Source organism: Scyliorhinus canicula, chromosome 16 (genome assembly GCF_902713615.1).
Source record: "Scyliorhinus canicula chromosome 16, sScyCan1.1, whole genome shotgun sequence".
NCBI lineage: Eukaryota > Metazoa > Chordata > Chondrichthyes > Carcharhiniformes > Scyliorhinidae > Scyliorhinus > Scyliorhinus canicula.
In genome coordinates, this window is record NC_052161.1 from 6879243 (window position 1) to 6902844 (window position 23602).

Consider the following 23602-nt stretch of genomic DNA (forward strand, 5'->3'; position numbering starts at 1 on the left):
GTCCGTGCTGCTGTTTCTGCTCCACACCAGTGCCCTCCCATCCTACTCCCTCTCACCCTCTCTGCACCTCCTTCTATGATTTCCTCTCTCGCTTCCCCTTGAATGTCTCTATGCTCTTCACCTCAACTACTCAATGTGGCAGCGAATTCCACTCTCACTGTGCTTTGGGTAAATACGTTTCCCCGGAATCTACTCTTGGATTTATTTGTAATAATCATGTATGTATATTTTATATATATAATATATATGATGCCCATTTCTGGTCTCTCACAAGGGGAAATATCTTCTCTGTCTATTCAATCAAATCCCTTTAATAATTTTAAAGACTTATTTTAAGTCACCCCTTTTCTAGTTCCAGAATAAAACCTCTCCATTCTCGAAAATCTATTTTTCACCTTCTCCAGCACCTTCAAATCCAGTAGATGAAGACCTGGACTGGATTTGGTGCTCTTCAGTGTGGTCCGACCAGTTAAAACCTAACACAGCTGCCCTGCTTTTCAAGAACAGAAAATGCTGGACAATCTCAGCATGTCTGACAGCGTCTGTGGAGAGAGAAGGGAGCTAACGTTTCGAATCTGGACGACCCTTTGTCAAAGCTGGAGATCCGGAAATCGGATGAGATTTATACTGGTGATGGGGCGTGGAGCAGTGGGGCTGGACAGAGGACAGCCGTAGGTGGAGGTTAACTAGGATATCGTGGACAGAAAGGCAGTGGGAATGTATATGGTGGTTGATTAAGGCTGAGAAGGGTAGCGGTGTGTGAAAGAATAACTTCGATCGGGGAACAGATGGCCCGGGTTGGGTGGGGGCAGGGGGGTAATGGTGAGGGAAAAACTGCTTTTCAGTTCTGTTTTTAAAAAAGAGGTGGTGTGCTCACCGCACACTATGCAGCACAGCATGATCCCAACAGTGATTCCGCACCGGCTAATCCCGATCATGCTGCCAGAGCACCTGAACAACACCTGGCTGCTCTCCATTTAACACCTTTCAGAAACACAAAGTGACCCAGCACACTAACCTAACACAGAAAGTGGCCATTCAGCCCATTATGCCTGTGCCGTCTCAAAAGAACAGTCCAGTTTGTGATTGACCTACCCTTTTACATATTTAAACCACATTTCTTCCACAGATTCTGCTTCAGAGCCTTTTTAATTGAATCGTTCTACGGCCTAACAGCCCTTCACAAAATTAATTTCTGCTGATCTCTCCCTTTATTCATTCAGTAATAATCTTTAAAGTTTCTGTCTTTCAGTTACTAACGATGCAAAGTGTAGTTTTCCCTGATTTCCATGCAGAATTGTAACGGTGCAGAGAGGAGGCCCATTGTGTCTGCACCAACTCTCGGAGGTGGCATCATGACTTAGTGCCATTCCCCTGCCTTTACCCAGTACCCCTGCACATTGCTTCCATTTAAATAATCACCTAATAATCCACACTTCCAGGCAGCGCAATCCAGACCCCAACCACGCGCTGTGAAAGATTTTTTGCACATCATATCTGCTTCTTTTGCAAACCACTTATCTGCGCCCTCTTGTTCTTGATCCTATTACGAGGGGGGAAACAGTTTCTCCCCATCTCCTCTGTCCAGCCCTCTTGTGATTTTGATCACTTCTATCAAATCTCCTCTTCAAGGAGAACAGCCCAAACCTCACCAATCTATCTTCACAACTGGAGCCATTCTTGTAAACCTCTTCTGCACTCTCTCCGACGCGTTCACATGCTGTAGCGTAGAACCCAGAACTGTACACAATACTCCGACCGCGGTCTAACTGTACAAGTTCAACATTTTCTTCATTAAAACTCTCGGAAAGAAGTAGGAAAAGCAAAACTTGAAAGGAAGACAATCATTTTCTTCCTAAGAATGATCTTCAGTGCTCTCCTGAAGGCTCCCCAGTTAACAGCTTCTGCTCAAGGCGGTTCTCCACAATTCAGAAGCTGATCAGCGTGCTGTCCACGATAACTCATAACCTTTTTAAAATATAGAAGTCCTATTGCTAAAACTCTGACCCACAAAGCGCGACAGCACAGGAATAGATCCTCGCTCATCAGAGCTGGTTGACTTTACACTTGCCTTTGGTAGGGCAGTGGCGTTATGGTTACAATGGCAAGGTTTTTTGTCATCAGTTCCCGGAGGAGCCAATGAGCATTTGTGTTTAATATTGCAAAATTGAATTCTGGCAGTTTTCAGTCAGTGTTGAGGCATGTGTCCCTGAATATGACTGCACTGCTGGTAGGTTTTATGTTTTATTGTTGGTGCTGAGTTTGGTATTTGTCCTGTGTTTCCTCTGAAGGATTAATGGGTTTGAAAGTACAGCTTGTTTGTAATAGTGTAATAGATATCGAGGCTGCCCTTGAGGTTTAAGCACCTTAAATGGAGAGAAATTGCAGAGAAAAAGAACGGGACATTATGTCACTGACCTTCCAGCTCACGTGTCAGTCGACAATGTGTCCAGTTCTCCTCCAGGATTAAGTTCAAACTACAATCATTTGGCACATGTCCTGAAGTCACTTATTTGGCAAGGATGTGGGAAAGGCTTCACATTGTTCACTGGCACTCTAAATATGAGGGTTCAGACATGTGGACTGGATAGCACAGTTTTACTCTGTATCTGACCCCGTGCTGTACCTGTCCTGGGAGTGATTGATGGGGACAGTGTAGAGGGAGCTTTACTCTGTACCTAACCCCGTGCTGTACCTGTCCTGGGAGTGATTGATGGGGACAGTGTAGAGGGATCTTCACTCTGTATCTAACCCCGTGCTGTACCTGTCCTGGGAGTGATTGATGGGGACAGTGTAGAGGGATCTTCACTCTGTATCTAACCCCGTGCTGTACCTGTCCTGGGAGTGTTTGATGGGGACAGTGTAGAGGGATCTTCACTCTTTATCTAACCCCGTGCTGTACCTGTCCTGGTAGTGCTTGATGGGGACAGTGTAGAGGGAGCTTTACTCTGTATCTAACCCCGTGCTGTACCTGTCCTGGGAGTGTTTGATGGGGACAGTGTAGAGGGAGCTTTACTCTGTATCTAACCCCGTGCTGTACCTGTCCTGAGAGTGTTTGATGGGGACAGTGTAGAGGGAGCTTTACTCTGTATCTAACCCCGTGCTGTGCCTGTCCTGGGAGTGTTTGATGGAGACAGTGTAGAGGGAGCTTTACTCTGTATCTAACCCCGTGCTGCACCTTCCCTGGGAGTGTTTGATGGGGACGGTTTAAAGGGAGCTTTACTCTGTATCTAACCCCGTGCTGTACCTGTCCTGGGAGTGTTTGATGGGGACAGTGTAGAGGGAGCTTTACTCTGTATCTAACCCCGTGCTGTACCTGTCCTGGGAGTGTTTGATGAGGACAGTATAGGCGGAACTTTACTCTATCTAACCCCGTGCTGTACCAGGCTCAGGAGTCTTCGATACTGATGTGGGCTGGGTGTCTCCAGTCGTTGGGATTCTCATTTCCTGCTGGCAGTTCATCCCCACCGGCGGGTTTCCCGGAAGCATCAAGTGGTTTCATTAGGAAATCTCACTGAGAAACACACATGAGGGAACAGAGGATCCAGCCCAAGGTATCGAGCTCCCCTGCTCTACTCAAGTATAGACATTTAATAAAAAAGGATCATGTAACCAAAAAGAAAAAGTGACTTTGTTAAAATATATTTATAATTGATCATCCTCATCATGATTAAGTAACAAGGTGGAATATTAAAATACCACAAAATGCTAAATAAATATTTCATTTGGTTTAAAATGTAGATTTCATTACTGTATCACACACACACACACACACACAACAGCCAATACTGACCCTCTGATATCAGTCTGTGTCCAAGTGTTGACGTGTATTTATATAGCACCTTTAACACAGTAATACATGGCAAGGTTCTTCACTGGAGTATTAAAACTAGATTCAACACCCAAGCCAAAAAAGGAGATATGATCGAAGAAGCTCAAATGGTTTGTCAGAGGTAGGTTTGAAGTGAATCTTAAATGAGGAGGGAGTGAGTGTTAGAGGGGTTTAGGGAAAGAATTTCACCTACCATGGTCCAGGTAGATGATGGGGGCAGGTCCCAGAAAACAAAACTTGCCAAACTTCAGTGTGCACTTTGAGAAGCCGAATAGAAGTATTTCTATAGTGCCTTCTTGACCTTGGGACATCTCGGAAAAACAATTAGGTATATTAAGTGCAGTCACCATTGTAATGCAGGAAACATGGCAGCTACCACAACCAGCAATGTGATAATGACCAATGATCCGTTTCAATGTGGTTGGTTAAGAGATAAACGAGTGGCCGGACACATGGGAGAACTCACTGGTTCCTCTTTGAAACAGTGCTACGGGATTTCATTGCACATCCGAGCAGCCAAGACCTCAGTTTAAGGCTGAATTAAAAAATACAACAGCTCCAGCAGAGCAGTGCTCCCTGGGGAATGCACCAGGTGTGTCAGCTACATTTTATTCTCCAACCTCTGGGGTGGGAGTTGGACCTTCCGATGCAGCTGAATGAAATTTGCTTATTGTCACAAGTAGGCGTCAAATGAAGTTACTGTGAAAAGCCCCTAGTCGCCACATTCCGGCGCGCGTTCGGGGAGGCCGGTACGGGAACTGAACCCTCGCTGCTGGCCTGGGTGTGCTTTACAAGCCAGCTATTTAGCCCACTGTGTTAAACCAGCCCCATACAAGATAGCTGGTCAATTTGTTGAACTGTTACTTAACTGGCACCCGGCAATACGTTTCATTGAACCGGAGTTTATGGGCGGGCTCCCTTCGTGATTACGAATTGTCAAAAGTAAAAAGAACGAAGGAAGACGAGGAAAAAATGCTTTCCAGATGCTTAGAATGTGAAATTTTCTGCCACAAACCACTTCTTGAAGTGGAATACAAATTATTTTGAAAGGGATTATTACACGGTTTCTGGAAACAGGAATATGTGGTGTATAGGAAGTGAGTAGAAGAGGGATTCGACTAGGTGAAAAAGCACTGGAGCCAACAGATCTATCCTGTTTCTCAGCTGGAATAGTCTTACAATAGTGTCTTTACCCATTTACCCAGGGACCCACAATAAATGCCTCAACAGGGACTCCAAAGGACGGCACCTCAAACAGCGCAGTGCTCCCACAGTGGAGTTTCAATCCACAACTGAGCCCAGGGTGCTGCTTAAACTGAGCCATCCCACCAGGCTCGCCCGCCGAAGAGAAAGAAATACACAATATCCAGGCGGAATAAGTAGTAATAAAGACCACATTTATTGCATTATTTGAACAAACCAGTTTGTAATCACAATAAATATTTAATTGCACTTGAAAAATAAGACTTGGGGAGAAAAAAGGCAACACATGTAAGAATGTGAAGTTAATACATTTCTATCAGTTATAGATGTGCAAGAAAATCCACCAACTCCTCACGGATACTGAAGGCAGGAAAGTAAAGTCAAGTAATGAGAAAGCACCATGTTCGACTTTGACTACATTGCAATTAATTTGGAATGTTTGACAATTATGGGTAATGAGCCTTTCTGCCCATCTCGAGCTCGACGAGGACGTCTGGGCTAAAACCGGAACTGCAACTATTTTTTTTTGAAAAGCTTAAAAGAGACCAGCCCTTTTTTCTTTCATAGCAAAAAGAAAATGAATAAATTAGGAAAATGCTCCATCCATTACAAATTGTGGTAGCAGCACATGAGTGATCTCACTGACAAGTCCCCTGCTCCTGAGATAGTTTGGATGAACATGAAGATTTGGACAATACGGAGTAGATAGAGCATGTCCAAATCAGCTGGTAGGGCAAGGGGCTGAATCTGGGGGCTGTGTCACAAGTCACTCCTGTTTCTTTGCTTCATGCGAACTATATAATGAGGGGACAAGGAGATCACCCTAGCAAAATCCAAGGGAAATTAAATAGAGGGCTGGCTATTGGGGGCAGGGATGTGCACTGGATAACAACAAATAGCTATAGACCATCTCAAGGCCAAAATAGGTACAAGGCCAACAGCAACACCGAACAACTCTGAACAGAGAAAACGTGGGATCTACCGACAGGGTGAAATAAGGCATGCGCAGCAATTGTTACCATCAAAAGGACAGGAGGAGTTCGGGTGACACAAAGCCGGTAAGTTTTGGTGCATGACCTGAAGAACGAGATTATCGGGTGACCATTTATCCATCGCAATGGTAAACATGTCACATGTCCACAGGAGTTTGCGGATGAGAAAGAACCAAATTCCATCCAGTTCACCATCTGCCATCCTGTTAGACGCATGATACAACAATAAAGAAGTTGATGATTAATGGTTGGAATCAATCCTGGTCAGTGAGGGTACAGCAGACAGATACTGAGTGAGGAAAACTCCCAGGAGCAGAATGCTTTGGGAACAATCTGTAACCCTCCCCACCCCCCTCCCACCATCCAGCAGCCCCTCCCCTAGCAAAGCTACAATCATCACATGCCATGTCTCGAATTATTCATAGACAGTGTCCCAAGATACGTCTGTTTGGGAGAGAAATCTCCCCAATTTGGACACGCGCACTCCCAGTTTTATGTTTCCCTGTATCGTACGGCAAAAAAGGCACAAAAACACAGCAGCAGCAGCAGAACAACACTACTCCAAATTAAACAGCAGACAATTGCTTTGCAGACTTCAGTTCTCTTAAATTTACATTTCACAGCAGCCTGCACGGAAGGGAAGAACCTGGTTCATTTTACAATCATAAAGGTGCAGGGTGGCTTTCTCACTTCCATTGCACTCGCTCGCATCACCACCCAGCAAAATAACACAGCAGTTATTATTTCCTCATTAACCGGATCGCCCCATCGTAAGCGAGGTAGGAGGCAAATTCGGTTTCTACTAGTCCAATCCTGCATCACCCTAGATTGGGACCCCGTTCAAATCGACATCCTGTCACGGCTTACTGGTAGTTAAGGCAATTTAAAACAGTAATAAAGCAGGTTAGAAATGACCACTATGTACACAATTAAATAAAGCACAGGAAATGTACAGCTGCCAACCTCTGAAAGAGAAAGTTGGGTTAGCATGGGGTTTCATCGGAACCGAAGAATACTGAAGGCTTTCCGTCCACTTCACCTTGTTCCTTTTGCACCATTAGAAACACTGAATGGTCCAGGGGTGAACAGCCAGTGCAATTTTGCCTCGTCAATACTGTAAGCTTCAACCTGAACTCTTCTGCAAATAGCAGCTAATGGATTAAGTGTTAATTTCAAATCTGAGATCAATAAATTATTCGTTAACCAAAGTTAATGAGTGATTATGGGCCAAAGGCAGGTATATAGGGCGCGATTCTCCCATATGGGGAGAAATCGTAAGGCTGGCGTCAAATCCGGGCGGGTTTGACGCCAGCCCCCCCCTTCCCGACCGGGAACCGATTCTGGTCCCCGGTCGGGGCTAGCATGCCGACGCCGTAAACTCCGACATCGCGGGCTTAACGAATTTCGTTAAGCACGCTTGCCAGAGTTAGCGCCGGCTGACGCGTCATATGACGTCAGCCGCGCATGCGCGGATTGGAAGACTCCAACCCGCGCATGCGCGGATGACGTCATCGCGCATTTGCGCGAAACCCGGGCATGCGCGGGCCAGGATGCCCCTCAGCCGCCCCGCGAATGGATACTGCGGGGCGGCGGAAGGACAAAGAGTGCGCGGGCATCGGGCCCGCTGCCCACGATCGGTGCCCACCGATCGCGGGCCCATGGCACCCTTGGCACGGCCGTGGTACGGCCGTGCCAATCGGTGTCATGGTTTTAAAAATCGACAGTTTACGGCCGTTTTTACGAACGGCCAGACCAGGTGTGTTTGCCGTTCGTAAAAACAGCCGTAAAGGGCTGGGAACTCGGCCCATCCATCAGCTGAGAATCGCTGCCGGCCGTAAAAAAACGGCGGCAGCGATTCGTATCGGGAGTCGGGCGTGGGGGGAGGGGGGGGGGTGGGGGAGGAGAATAGCGGGAGGGCGTCGGAACAGCGTGGCCGTAAAATTTTACGAGCCACGCTATTCTCCGCACCGTCGGGAGTACGGAGAATCTCGCCCATGGGGTTCAATCACAGGTCAGTCATTATCTTGTTGAATGGTGGGCAGGCTGCAAGGACTAAATGGCCTCCTTCTGTCCCTACGTTCCAATGGAAATACAACATGGTCCGGTCAGTAAACTGGCTGCTTCAAGACATCGCTCAAACTTGGCGACAAAGTGAACACTTGAGATATCGCGGGATCCCAGCGAGGCTAAAACTAGCAAAGAGCGGTTTCTTAGCACCAGCAAATTATGTCAAATTGACGTTTGGTTCTCAAGTAATTATTCCGGCACTTGATTAATAAATAACTAGGGGTGACGCAGGAGACAGTCAGGAGACAGAGCAATGATCGGACTGAGGTGTAACATTTTTAAAAAGGGAAACGCAGGGGGTGAGTTCCGCTGCGGGAAGGGGGTGTGCAGAGCGAGGCTGAAATGGTTGGGGGTGGGAGGGGAAGCGGTCATGTCGCATGGAAAGTTTCATCTCACTCGAGGTTTCAGAGTGGGGCAGAGAATGGAACAGGGAGAAGATTGGCTGTCCTCGATGTTGTGTTTGCCCTCACGTTATGTTTGTTCTTGCGTTGTGTGTGGTTAATGGCAACAGCAAACCATGGGGTAATAAAGGCACTGCATCATGCACAACAGTGTGGTCACTGAACTGACAGTTCTCGAGGAGGCCTTACTGAGGGGTACAAGATACCTCTACAACACTAGAAATGCCGTGGCAATAGGATAACAGGGCACAGGTTTGGGGACATGAACAGGTTTAGCGGGCAGGCTTTGTTTAAAATTTGTTCATGGGACGGATGGGTTGCTGGCTGGGTAAGAGTCAATCATATTATTCTGGGTCTGGAGTCACGTGTAGGCCAGACCAGGTAGGGCCACCAGATTTCCTTCCCGAAAGGGCATTAGTGAACCACATGGGTTTTTAAATGGCAATCCTTTCATGGTAGTCATTAGACTTTCATTCCAGATTTGTATCAAATGTAAATTTCACCATCTGCCATGGTAGGGTTCCAGTCCCAGAGCATTACCCTGGGTCTTTGGAGTACTAGTCCAGCCACAATACCACTGCCTCCCCAGAGCCAAGCAGAATGTGTTTACAAATGTAGGGGGTGGGGAAACTGGATAAGATTGGTAGGAAGAGTTATCAAGGCCAGGATATGGGGTCTGACACCCTGACTCGTGGCCCGTGCTTCCCACCAAGCTTGGGGTCTCCGTTGGACATTTCTTCCCCATTAGATATTTGTGGGACCGGAGATTTGGGAAGGCCTGTACTTAATGCTGCCTGCTGGATAAATCCAGGATCAGAACACTAAAGGGCTGCAGGTGCCACCAACTTCAAACATGTCCAATGATGGGAAAAGATTTAAACTTTGTCCCTTACTGGTGCAGAGCTGCACAGCCCAGAAAGAGGAAACACAAGGGGAGGGATTTTCTGGCTATTCACAGCCACGGATTTCCTGCGGCGGAGGGTGTGAACAATGGGAAACCCGGCGAATGGCAGGCGGGCTACCTCTGCAAACCACGCCATGGGGGAGGAGAGAAAATCCCACCCGGGGACACCGCAATGCAAACAGAAAGTGCTGGAAAATCTCAGCAGGTCAGACAGCATCTGTGGAGAGAGAGAAACACAGAGGTAATGTTTCAAATCCAGCTGACTCTTCCTCCGGCTCTGCAGGAGGGTCATACGTACTCGAAACGTTAACTCCGTTACTCTCTCCACAGATGCTGCCAGCCCTGCTGAGTCTGTCCAGAATTCCCTCTTAATTCAGATTTTCGGCACCCACAATAATTTGTTTTTATACGAGGACACTGATGTTGTATTGGGAAGATGGGACAGGGTTGGTGTATCTGAACGACAGTCCCCACCAGGCAATCATGACCTAATCAGTCACTCGAGCAGCATGGGAAGCGGCTATTCGGCCACTTGAGCCTGCGCGGTCTCTCGGAAAGAGCCATCCAATTAGACCCACCCTACACAACTCCCCATAACCCTGCAAATGCTTTTCCTTTTTCAGATACATATATAATTCCCTTTTGAAAATTAATATTAAATCTGCTTCCTCCACCCTGTGCAGAGAATTCCAGATCATTCGCTAAATGAATTCTACCCATTTCTGGTATTTTTGCTAATTGGCCGGCCGTCAGCCACCCTCTTGAGCGGTTTTGCCATATTTATGCTATTTAAACATAACAATTTTGAACAAATCCAATGATGCAGAATAACAATGATTAATTGCAGGTTTGCCCTTTGTTTGGTGGGGGAGGATAGAGCCGGTCAGGAGCCTATTGTGTTGCGCTGCAGAGTTATATTAGTTGACCAAGCTGAGCTGACAGAGGCCTCTGCATTCGGCCCCTCCAAGCTGCAACCGAGGTGAGAGGCTAGTGAGCCAGAAAGAGATTTACAGGACTCAGGGACATCTTAAGGGAAAATTCTCCCCAAGTCAACCCCCCCCCCCCCCCCCCATCCAACAACCTCACCCTCTGCCTCTTTGACACCCCAACTCCCCGCACAAAGTCCTGCAGACAATACTGTTTGCAGTCCGTACGGAAGGGCAGCTAGAAGCCAAGTCGTCCCCCTACCATTGGCACCCAAACTTCTCAAGAACTGCAGCTGTAGGTTGGGAAGCCAGCAAATGGAACCTGCGTGCCTTCCATGCCTAGCTGTGCTGGGCTACCCACTATATTGTTAGACAGACTGGGAAGGAAATGGAAGAGAGACCACAATTGGAATTCACAGTTTGGAAATAAACAGCTCTGAAGGCAAAGACTGTCTCTCTGCGTCCTCCCACATGGATAGGATGAGCCGTTAAATTGACTTGACACGCAGAGGAATGGTTACAGGGGGAGTCCCCTTGCGCTTTTCGCGCTCGCCTGTGCTCTCTGGATCACGGCTTGACATTTCTCCCGTTTACACAGCCTGTTGTTCTCGAAGATGCCCTCATTTCTCGGGTGACCACACGAGCCGTCGGGGAACATTAGCAGACCTGAGTGGAAGACAGGCAAAGTTACTTCAGCCGAGAGATGCAGGCACACGGTTTAAGCTGTGGTTAAAACCCTGCAGTTGAGCAACCCAGGAACAGGAAGAGGCCATTCAGCTACTTAATCCTGGTCCACCATTCAATGAGATCATGATTGTTCTGTATGCTACCCCATCCAACTAGGATCCATGTCCCTTAAATATCCTTGGCTACCCAATAAAACTACTGATCTCAGCTTTAGATTATGAATTGAGCTAGCACCTACTGGGTTATGTGGGATACAAATGCACACATTGAAGAAGTTTCTTAAACTTATTTCCTGAATCACCTGGCTGATTTTAAAGGTCACATTTCCTTATGATACTCTGCAAGGAACACAACAAGTCTTTCACTGCTTCTTGAGCAAGGATCATCTGACTAATTGGGCACTGGCTTGCAGGGTTTCCAGAAAATAGATATCCCAATGCACATTCCCTCCGCAGTTCATCACTGGCTGCGCACTGAGGATAGTTGGCAACCCAAACTGAATCGCAGGTAGATCCATAGAATCCCCACAGTGCAGGAGGCAGCTATTCGGCCCATCGAGTCTGCACCGGTCCTGTGAAAGAATACCCCACCGAGGCCCACTCTTCCGTCCTATCCCCGTGACCCCACCTAACTGACAGAGCTTTGGACTGTGGGAGGAAACCGGAGCACCTGGAGGAAACCCATGCAGACACAGGGAGAACGTGCAAACACCGCACAGACAGTCACCCAAGTTTGGAATCGAAACCGGGTCGCTGGTGCTGTGAGGCGGCAGTGCTAACCACTGTGCCGCCCACTATTTCAAACTCACTGGGCGGGATTCTCCCTTCTGGGGACTAAGTCCCCCACGCCCGCCAGAAAACGGGCGAGAAACACTCCGGACTTTTTCCTCGAAGGTCCTTGGTGATTCTCCATTTTCAAGGGGTCTAGCAGAGCCCCGGCATGCGTCCCGCAGCTCTGGCTGCCGGTGAGGCCCTGCTAGCCAGACCGCGTGGCTGCGCACGTGCACGGCGGCCGCAAGCGGGTCTGCGCATGGGCACGGCGGCCCACCTCGGAGCGGGCGCCGCCGACATGGCGGACCCACACAGCGAGCCCGCGCAGAGGAAGGTAGGTCCCTCCCAAATCGTGACGACCTGCCGATCGGTGGCCCCTGCCCCCCACCAGCCCTCAACCAGCGCCGCATCGACCGCGGGAGACTGGCGGGTCCGGGGAGAATTGCGGAAGTGCCGGATTTCCGGCGTGAACGGCTATTCTCCACCCCTCGCCGGGCAGTTTCTGCCGCGGAGGGTCAGAGAATCCTGCCCATGATCTTCTTACCAAAAATAAACACCCATTTAGGTGACCAGATTCTCACTTCATTACCACCACCATTTTGACACTCTGCCATCCCACCAAAGGCAGGGGGAGTCCACCATTGCTGTGTTCACGAGCGAGATCAACAAGAAAGGATACTCCAAATTGAATTTTCTGAGGAAATCATAACTTGAGCCGTGACATAACTTACCCTGGATTGCCTTATGCATTTCTTTTTGCATTCATTCTCAGCCAGCGAAACACAGCCTCCGACAGAAACGGATCACGGAAAAACCAACATCAGACGGAAATTGCCTGAACTGGACTGGATTGGGTTAGACTGAGCTGAGCTAGGACGGGCTGTGTCAGGTTAAGAAACACTAGTTTGAGGTGCTGAACTCGGCTGAATTGACCTTTCTTAAGATTGGTTAGACTGAACACGAAAGCAAATTATTGTAGATGCAGGAAATCTAAAATCAAAACTGAAAGGTCATCAACCTGAAACATTAACTCTGTCTCTCTCACTTCACAGATGCTACCCGACCTGCTGAGTACTTCCAGCATTTTCTGTTTGTAACCCCAGTTAGACCGAATTGGGTTGAATTGAGCTCGCCCTGGCTAGATTACCTTTTACCAAAAGCTTTTCTCAACTTACTCGAAGAGATTAATGGAGTTGATCGATCACTCCTTACCATATCCTTCCACACGTCCATTTTTGAACTCTCCTTCAAACTTCATCCCATCATATCGAGTGAAGACCCCAACTCCTTGGAACTTGCCCTGTACAAACTCCCCCTCATACCTGATGACAGAAACCACAACAGAGTTTTAATATGCAAAGAGGCACTGTCCGTTCTTAAGCTGCCCGCGAACCGCTATCTTTGCTTTAGTTCACCATAGTTCAACCAACCAGGGGCAGAAATGGGCCATTCCAGGGCAGCATGGTGGCGCAGTGGGTTAGCCCTGCAGCCTCACGGCGCCGAGGTCTCGGGTTCGATCCCGGCTCTGGGTCACTGTCCGTGTGGAGTTTGCACATTGTCCCCGTGTTTGCGTGGGTTTCACCCCCACAACCCAAGATGTGCAGGGAAGGCGGATTGACCATGCTAAATTGCCCCTTAATTGGAAAAAATTAATTGGGTACTTTACAAATTTATTTAAAAAAAGAAATGGGCCATTCAGCTTGATTGATGCAAGCTGGTGTTTATGCTCCATATGAACTTCTTCCCAGCTGCCATCTCACCCTGTCAGTATAACAAGTTCCTTTCTCACTCATGTACTTACCTGGATTCCCCTGAATGAATCTATGCTACCCTGTGGGTGCGAGTTCCACGTTCTCACCACTCTCCGGGTAAAGAGGCTTCTCCCAAATCACCAACTGCATTTATTGCGATGATATTTATAATTTCTTCCAATGGTTTATGACATTAAAAAAGTTCTGTACAGTTGCAGGTGGTTATTTATGAACCCTATTTTGGGACTCCCACAAGTGGAAACATCTTCCTCATCTCTACTCCACCAAGTCCCTTCACAATCTTGACTATCTCCACTTGACATCCCTCAGTATTCACTGCCCGGTACAACTACAACGTGCATCCCGGTCAGCGGTGACAGCACCTGGTCACCCTGGCACTCCCACTGGCACTGCCACCTGGCATGCCAGGCTGGCACTGCCAAGGTGCCTGGGTGCCAGGTTGCCTATAAGACGTGGGGTGGTTGTGGCTTGAGGACCTCGCAAGAGGCAAATTGGGTGAAGTGGGGAGTTCTGGAAGCCGCGATGGGGTCAGTGAGGTGGGAATGGGACCAAAGGATAGGGGCCGGGATTCTCTGATCCCGCGCCGGGTTGGAGAATCAGCGGGGGGGGTGCGAGAACGTTGCCAGGCCACTAATTCACCGCTGCCGCGCCGGTTGGGGGGCATTGAAAGTGGCCCCTCAGCGATTCTCCGTGCCTCGATGGGCCGGATACCCGCCGACGTGGGTTACGTATGGTCCCACCCGGCAGGACCTCGGAGATCTGGCTGCGGGGGCCCTCCACGGTGGCCTGGCCCGCGATCGGGGCCTATCGATCGGCGGGCGGGATAATTCCGTTGGGGGGGGGGGGGGGGCGATGTTCCTCCATGCTGGGCCCCTGTAGGGCTCCGCCATATTGACCGGGGGCTGGCGTGGAGACGAGAACCCACGCGCATGCGCGGACCTGTACTGGCCGTGGCGCACATGCGTGGACCCGCGCCGGAGCAGCGGATACCACTCTGGCGCCATACTAGCCCCCTAGGAAGGGGTGAATACCTGGGCCTGGAGGCCCGTTGGTGCCAGAGTGGCTCGCGCCGCTTTTGACGCCGGTGTCAGAACTTGGCCGCGAGATCGGAGAATCCCGGCCAGGGGCTGCCTTTAAAAATAGTGCCACAATTGGCAAGACACCTTCGTGAACCGGTGAGCTGAACTAGTCAGTGCACAAAATTACAGATGTGCCGCCTCGACAGGGCCCTGCTAAGGCCAAAAAACTTCAGCAAAGTGACGTTGAATAGTGGGATCTTTCTCGCTGTTTCAGATGTTGAGAAACACCTCGCTACACGCACCCGAAACGGGACTTTGTTTTTTGCCCTTTGAATCACGCCCATGATCTCACTCAATGTGGAGAAAGTGGCACTACAAATTACTGCAAGTATCCCTGGAGCAAAAAAACACCAGAGAGGCCCTGGTAATCCTCGAATGAAGGTGCAGGAATATAAATAAGAGGTTTTAAAAATGTATTTATTCATTTCCGGGATGTGGGCGTCGCTGGGTGGGACAGCATCTATTGCCCCTCCCTCGTTACCCTTGACCAGGTAGTGAGCTGCAGTCCATATGGTGTAGGTACACCCACTGTGCTGTTAGGGAGGGAGTTCCAGGATTTGACCCAGCGACAGTGAAGGAACTGCGATGCATTTTCAAGTCAGGGTGGCGAGTGACTTGGCGGGGAACCTCCAAATAGTGGGGTTCCCAGGTATCGGCTGCTCTTGTCCTTCTAGATGGTAGTGGTCGTGGGTTTGGAAGGTGCTGCCTAAGGAATCTTGGTGAGTTACTGCAGTGCATCTTGTAGATGGCACACACGGCTTCTACAGTGCATCGGTAATGGAGCGATTGAATGTTCGTGAAGGGACAGCAATCAAGCGAGGCTGCTTTGTCCTGGATGGAGTCAAGCGTTTTTAAAAAACAATTTAGAGTACCCAATTTTTTTTCCCCCCAATTCAGGAGTAATTTAGCGTGGCCAATCCACCTACCCTGCACATCTTTGGGTTGTGGGGGTGAAACCCATGCCGACACAGGGAGAATGTGCAAACTCCACACGGACAGTGACCCCCCGGGCCGTGATCGCACCAATGTCCTCACTGCAGTGAGCCGCAGTGCTAACAACTGCGCCACCCTGGACTCAAGGGTCTTGAGTGTTGTTGGAGCTGCACTCATCCAGGCAAGTAGAGAATGTTGCGTTACACTCCTGACTTGTGCCTTGAAGATGCCGGACAGGCTTTAGGGAGTCAGGAGATGAGTTACCACAGGATTCCGAGCCTTTGACTTACTCTGGTAGCCACAGTATTAATGTGGCTGGGTCCAGTTCAGTTTCTGGTCAATGGTAACCCCCATGATGTTGATAGTGGGGACTTAGCGATGTAATGCCATTGAATGTCAAGGGGCCATCTTACTGGGTATGGTCATTGCCTGCAGCTTGTGTGGTGCAAATGTTACTTGCCACTTGTCAGCCCAAGCCTGGATATTGTCCAGGTTTTGCCGCATTTGCACATGGAATGGTTCGATATGAGTCGTCGCGAATGATGCTGAACATTGTGCAGTCATCAGCGAACATCTCCACTTCTGACCTTATGATGGAAGGTCATTGATGAAGCAGCTGAAGATGGTTGGAACAAGTACACAACCCTGAGGAACTCCTACTGTGATGTCCTGGAGCGGAGATGATTGACCTCCAACAACCATTTTCCTTTGTGCCAGGTCCGACTCCAACCGGCAGAGAATGTTCCCCGATTTTCACTGATGCCAGTTTTGCGAGGCCTCCTTGATGCCACACTCGATCAGATGCTGCCTTGATGTCAAGAGCAGTCACTCTGGTGCTCAGCTATTTTTGTCCATGTCTGAAACAAGGCTGTAAGGCCTGTGAAAAGTGTGTGCTTTGGAGAAGCCCAACAGAAAGGCTGTATATGCTGTTCAAAGCCGGACTATATGCTACAGCGACACCCTCTGGCAAAAAGGGGAACAACAATGCAGGCACCGACAACTGTTATCTTAGCAGTTAGACCAGGGGTGGGCAAACTACGGCCCGCGGGCCGCATGCGGCCCGCCAAAGGTATTTCTGCGGCCCGCCAAGTCATTAAAAAAAAAAAAAAAATTTTTTTTTTTAATTTTTTTTTTTTTTTTTAAATTTTTTTTAAGGTTAATGGAGGCGGGCTGTTGGGTTACTTACTGGTATAGGGTGGATACATTGACTTGAGTAGGGTGATCATTGCTCGGCACAACGTCGAGGGCCGAAGGGCCTGTTCTGTGCTGTTCTATGTTCTATATGAGGCGCCCAGAATCATAACCGGGTGAAGTAATTATTTTACTTAATATACTATGCGGCCCTTTGTGAATTGTGAATTTTTGAATGTGGCCCTTGCACGGAAAAGTTTGCCCACCCCTGAGTTAGACAGACTGTGTTATAGATAAACAGGCACAGGAGAGAATTCACTTTGAAAATAACAGGGATGCATATTGGCAGGCCCTCAACAGTTTCTGATCAAGTAATCACTGATTATAGGGGCCACTTTTAACTATAAAAATATGCATTGATTTTAATCCATCCACCAGATGACACGGCACTGTCCGCTCTCTCATAGGCATAAAAGAGATCCCATGGATCTTTGAAGAGCTGCCAGGGTGTTCTCCATGGGGTCCTGGCCAACATTTATCCTTCGGTCAATCACTAAGAAATAGATCATTTGGTCATTATCACTTTGCAATTTGTGGGATCTTGCTGTGTACAAATTAGCTTCAACCTTTCCGTATATTACAACAACTATCACCAAAAATACTCCCTCGTTGGCAATGTGTTTTGGGCAGTCCTGAGGTTGTGAAAGGCAGTGTCTAAATAGACCATAGAATTTACAGTGCAGAAGGAGGCCATTAAATGAAAGTTAATTCTTGTGTTTGAGAATTACTGGCAGCTTGAGAAGTGAGCGGCTATTTCCGAGCCTTCGGCCTGGACTCCAGCTTACCTCGAGCCATCAGAGAAGACCAGCGTCCCGCGGCCACTGAACAGGCCGTTCTCAAACTGGCCGCCGTAGCTGCTGCCGTCTGCAAACCTCAGCTGCCCCATCCCATGCCGGCGACCTGGTGCAGAGGAAGGGTAAAAGGTCACAAGCGTGAATGGCGTTGCAGAGCAATACAGTTCAGTCAATACTAGTCTGGCAACTCACGGGGGAAACGGCCATGTGGAAATCTGGAACTCACCGGCTTTGATCCCTAGGTTTGTGCTGACCTTAAATGGAGCAGCGTTTGAGTCGTGCTACAAATTGGCCTCAGCGGCAGAGGCTGAGTATTCTGTGGCAAGTGGTTCACCTGCTAACACCCAAAAAGTCTTTCTGCCCACCTTTCACAGGAGTGTGAAAGAATACTCTCCACTTGTTTGGATGGGTGCAGTTGCAACAGGATTCAAGAAGCTTGACACCAACAAGAAAAGCCAGTCCACTTAGTTGGTACTCCATCCACTGCCTTAAACATTCACTCCCTCCGCAATCAGCACACAGTGCCAGAGTGTGTACGATGTACAAGATGCACTGCAGCAAGTCACCAAGCCTCCCTCGTCAGGCACCTTCCAAACCCATTTCCTCTACCGCCTAAAAGATTCCTGTCCAGCTAATCATACTGAAATGACCTTGTGCTCGGCGAAGCCACACTTTGGTGCAGATGGTTTCCTGACATCTGCGATTCAGCTTTGCACTGACCCACTTGGCTGAACTACTGGAGAGTGGCGTTGCTGCCCATGTACCCAGATATGGGGCCCCCAGGAGAGGAGTTGGGGCCAGGGAGGGAATGGTACGCATAAAACGTCAATGGTGACAGCCTGAACACAAGGTCCTCGGAAACATGTCCCTTGTCCCTCCATGTGCCCTCCAGCTGCTGGAGGCACTGTTCCATCATACGGGTCCCAATCACTGTAAAGGATGGCAAAAGTAAGAGAGTTTAAGCAAATATATTGCAATGTTGCAATGTAAAAGCAAATTACTGCGGATGCTGGAATCTGAAACAAAAGGAGTAAATACTGAACAATCTCAGCAGGTCTGACAGCATCTGTGGAGAGAGAAGGGAGTTGACATTTAGAGTCTGTGTGAGTCTTTGTCAATATTGTGCTTTGTCAAGTATGTCCCATCCGTGCTGCACAGTGGTGCCGTGCTTAGCACGGCTGCCTCATTGGCAGCGAGGACCCGGGTTCGATCCCGGCCCCCGGTCATTGTCAGTGTGGAGTTTGCACATTCTCCCCGTGTCTGCGTGGGTCTCACTCCCACAACCCAAAATGATGTGCGAGGTAGGTGGATTGGCCACACTAAATTGCCCTTTAATTGAAAAAATAATTGGGTATGCTAAATTTAAAAACAAAGCGAAGGCCCATCCATCCATCACCCCTACGATCATTGGCTTGCAGTGGCTCCTGATTAAACATGCCTATGCTATCCTCATGTTGAAATCTCTCCTTGGCTTCACCCCCATCTCCATAACCCACTCTGGCCCAACAACCCTCCAAAATCTCTGCTCTCCTCTAATTCTGGCTCTTGCACAACCCTAGTTTTCATCGCTCCACCATTGCCAGCCACGTCTTCAGTTGCCAAGGCCCACAGCTCTGGAATTTCCTCAAACCTCTCTTCTCAATTACCACCCTCCTTAAAATCTCTCTCTTTGACCAAGCTGTAGGGAACTACAGACCAGACTCGCGTCAGTGGTAGGGAAACTATTGGAGAAAATGCTGAAGGAGAGAATCTATCGCTACTTGGAGAGGCAAGGTTTGATCAGGGATGGTCAGCATGGCTTTGTCAAAAGGAGGTCATGCCTAACAAATTTGATTGAATTGTTTGAGGATGTGACCAGGTGTGTCGATGAGGGCAGTGCAGTTGACGTAGTTTATGTGGATTTCAACAAAGCCTTTGACAAGGTCCCACATCGGAGACTTATAAAGAAGGCAAACGCACATGGGATAAAGGGGAACTTGTTAAGGTGGATTGGCTTAGCCGGAGGAGACAGAGGGTGATGACAGACGGCTGCTTTAGTGACTGTAAGAAGTCTTACAACACCAGGTTAAAGTCCAACAGGTTTGTTTCAAACGCTAGCGTTGGACTTTAACCTGGTGTTGTATGACTTCTTACTGTGCTCACTCCAGTCCAATGCTGGCATCTCCACATCTTAGTGACTGGAAGCCAGTGTCCAGTGGCATACCACAGGGATCTGTGCTGGCTCCCCTAATGTTTGTCATTTATATAAACAACATAGTTGACTATGTGGGGAGTAGGATCAGTAAGTTTGTGGATGACACAAAGATTGGCAGGGCGGTTATCAGTGAGGTTGAGTGTCTTGGGTTACAGGAAGATGGTCAAATAGACGGGATGGTCAAATGGGCGGATAAGCGGCAGCTGAAATTTAACCTGAAAAGTGTGAGGTGATACACTTTGGAAGGGGTAATTTGACAAGAAAGTATTCAATAAATGGCCTAATACTGGGAAGTTCCAAAGGAACGTGTTGTGTTAGTCCACAGATCTCCGAAGTCAGAAGGGCAGGTTAATAGGGTTGTGTAAAAGGCAGATGGGACGCTCGCCTTTATCAATCGAGGCATCGATTACAAAAGCAGGGAGGTCACGTTGGAGTTGTATAGAACTTTGGTGAGGCCACAGCTGGAGTACTGTGGCAATACTGGTCACCACATTATCGGAAGGATGTGATTGCACTGGAGGGGGTGCAGAGGGGATTCACCAGGATGTTGCCTGGAATGGAACATTTAAGTTATGGAGAGGTTGGATTGGGGTATGACACTCCTTCCCTTCCCCGCCCGCCCCCCAAAGTCCAGAGCAACGTTATAACCCAAATGGAGGTCACGGGAAATCTTATAGTCCTGATCCCGGGATCTCCATTGGGGTTATAACAATCGGCTTGGGTTGGTTTCGCTGGAGCAGAGAAAACTGAGGGGGGCGACCTGATCGAGGTGTACAAGATTAGAATAATAATTTTTTAATAATAATCTTTATTGTCACAAGCAGATTTACATTACCACTGCAATGAAGTTACTGCAATGAAGTGAAAAGCCCCTAGTCGCCACACTCCGGCACCTGTTCAGGTACACAAAGGAAGAGTTCAGAATGTCCAATTCACCGAACAGCATGTCTTTCGGGACTTGTGGGAGGAAACCGGAGCACCCGGAGGAAACCCACGCAGACACGGGGAGAACGTACAGACTCCGCACAGACAGTGACCCAAGCCGGGAATCGAACCCAGGTCCCTGGCGCTGTGAGGCATCAGTTCTAACTACTGAGCTACCATGCTGAGGGGCATGGATAGGGTAGATAGGGAGCAGCTGTTCTCCTTAGTTGGTCAGTTATGAGGGGACACATGTTGAAGGTGATGAGGATTTGAGGGAAACCTTTTTTTACCCAGAGGGTGTTGATGGGGGAATGCACTGCCTGGGAGGGTGGTAGAAGCGGGTTGCCTCACATCCTTTAAAAAGTACCTGGATGGGCACTTGGCAAGTCATAACATTCAAGCAGACAACACAAAGATTGGCTGAGAGGTGGACAGTGTAAGGATAGCTATAATGTCCAGAATGATAGATGAGAAAGTGGCAGATGGAATTTAACACCGAGAAGGGTGAGGTCATGCATTTAGGAAGGTGAAACAGTTGTAGGGAGTACACAATAAATGGGAATATACCAGGAGGGGTAGATGAAGTGAGAGATCTTAGTGTACAAGTGCACAGGTCCCTAAAGGCAGCAGTTCAAGTAGACAAGGTTGTGAAGAAAGCATATGGAATGCTCTCCTTCATTGGCAGAGGTGTAGAATATAAAAGTAAGAATATAATGTTGGAATTGTATAAAACACTGTGAGGCCACAACTGGAGTACTGGGTGCAGTTCTGGTCGCCACATTACAGGAAGGACGTTATTGCTCTGGAGAGAGTGCAGAGGAGGTTCACAAGAATGTTGCCAAGGCTGGAAAAGTGTGGCTACCAGGAGAGACTGGATAGGTTGGGGTTATTTTCCATCGAACAAAGAAGGCTGAAGGGTGACTTAATTGAGGTGTTCAAAATTATGAGGGGAAGAGATAAAATTGTTTCCCTTGGTGGAGAATTCTAGAATCAGGGAAATGGGTTCACGATATGAGGCAGAAGGTGTCGAGGGGTCCTGAGAAAACCTTTTTACGCAGAGAGGTTAGTGGGAGTCTGGAATTCGCTGCCCGATTTAGTGGTGGAGGCAGAGACCCTAAACTCTTTTTAAAAAGTGTCTGGATCTGCACCTAAACTACAGGGTTAGGAAGGTGGGATTAGAAAGGGCATCTGGGTGTCCTCAGGCTGGCATGGACACAATGGGCTGAATGGCCTCCTTCTGTGCATTAACCTTTCTATGATTCTATGACTTCAAGGCTATTGGCCAAGTGCTGGCGAATGGGATTAGGTAGACAGGTCAGGTGTTGGCGAATGGGATTAGGTAGACAGGTCAGGTGTTGGCGAATGGGATTAGGTAGACAGGTCAGGTGTTTTTCATGCGTCGGTGTAGACTCGATGGGCCAAAGGGCCTCTTCTGCACCAATTCAAATATGGGTGTCAAATTTTGTTTAATAATTTATTTTTCCAATTAAGGGGCAATTTAGCGTGGCCAATCTACCTACCCTGCACATCTCTAGGTCGTGGTGGTGAGACCCACGCAGACACGGGGAGAATGAGAGGCAGCACAAGTGGATAGCACTGTGGCTTCACAGGAACAGGTTTGATTCCCGGCTCGGGTCACTGTCTGTGCGGAGTCTGCACGTTCTCCCCGTGTCTGCGTGGGTTTCCTCCGGGTGCTCCGGTTTCCTCCCACAGTCCAAAGACGTACAGGTTAGGTGGATTGGCAGTGATAAATTGACCTTAGTGTCCAAAATTGCCCTTAGTGTTGGGTGGGGTTACTGGGATAGGGTGGAGGTGTGGGCTTGGGTAGGGTGCTCTTTCCAAGAGCTGGTGCAGACTCGATGGGCCAAATGGCCTCCTTCTGCACTGTAAATTCTATGATGCTATGAAGCACCTTGGGACATTTATTACATTAAAAGGTACTATATAAATGCAAGTGGTTGTAGTTATACTGAAATTCCCCATCGTGGATTGCTCCCTCCACTGACTCAGCAAAAGAGTCCTTTATCCAGCCATTATCAAAACTCTTTCTCCATATGTAACTTTGGTAAGAGTGGGTGACGATTACAACAGCACCACTCAGGCCGGTTTCACAGTTCAAGCTGACGGGTGATTTCATCATTGATTGCAGATTACACAACTGGGTCACAATCCTAGTCTATTGCTTCCTAAATGTCAGTTGTGGTTGAATGGGTAGAACCCTCACCTCGGAGTCAGAAAGCTACTCTCGACATTTGAGCACAAGTCTAAGGTAACATTGCAATGCAGTACTGAAAGAGCTTTGTACTTTCACACGCGATGTTAAACTGATGCTCCATCTGCCCTCTCAGGACCCATTTCAAAGAGCAGGGAAATTCTCCCCGGAGTTCTGACCAATATTTATCCCTCAAGGCAACATCACTGAAACAGGTTATTCAGTCATTTAGCTCCTTGCTGTACATGTGACCTTACTACATGCAAATTAACTGTTCCAACATGGTGTTAACTGTTACAATTACACTTGTGAAAAGCACTTAATTAGCTGTTGAGCGCTTTGTGAAGTCCTGGCAGACTGTAATAACCTTTGTGACACCTCCTCAGAGAAAGACAGGGAGTGCCAGCGACATAGCCAATGGCAACCAAGGCCGCCAGAATCGGCAAACAATATGCCGCCCTGGGCAGACGATAAGGTCGCCTCGAGCCAGGGTGTTGCACATGGTCCACCCTGAGGAGGATGATTGGATGCAGCTGAATTGCATCACGGCCCATAAAGTGGCACCAATTCAGATCAAACTGCAATAAAATGGGCCTCTCGTAATGGAGATAGACACGGGGGCTGCCGTCTCGATCATCAGTCAGCAGACCTTCCACCGGCTTCCACATGGGCATTCAGCTCGTGAGATACGAAGGCCAAATTGGCCACATAAACTGGGGAA

At 48.5% G+C, this 23602-nt stretch overlaps 1 protein-coding gene across 2 annotated transcripts in view; it reads right to left on the reverse strand.

Annotated features, from left to right (window-relative positions):
• Window positions 1-10479: 10479 nt before the first annotated feature.
• The window catches only part of morn4 (MORN repeat containing 4), a 34216-nt gene continuing 21093 nt past the window's right edge, over window positions 10480-23602 (reverse strand). For both annotated transcript variants that reach the window (XM_038822100.1, XM_038822099.1), the window contains 3 exons: window positions 17543-17657; window positions 12995-13104; window positions 10480-10991 (listed from right to left, as the gene is read on the reverse strand). In XM_038822100.1, the coding sequence (XP_038678028.1) occupies window positions 10843-10991; window positions 12995-13104; window positions 17543-17657 (374 nt within the window). In that variant the 3' untranslated portion in view covers window positions 10480-10842. The remainder of the gene's footprint in view (window positions 10992-12994; window positions 13105-17542; window positions 17658-23602) is intronic.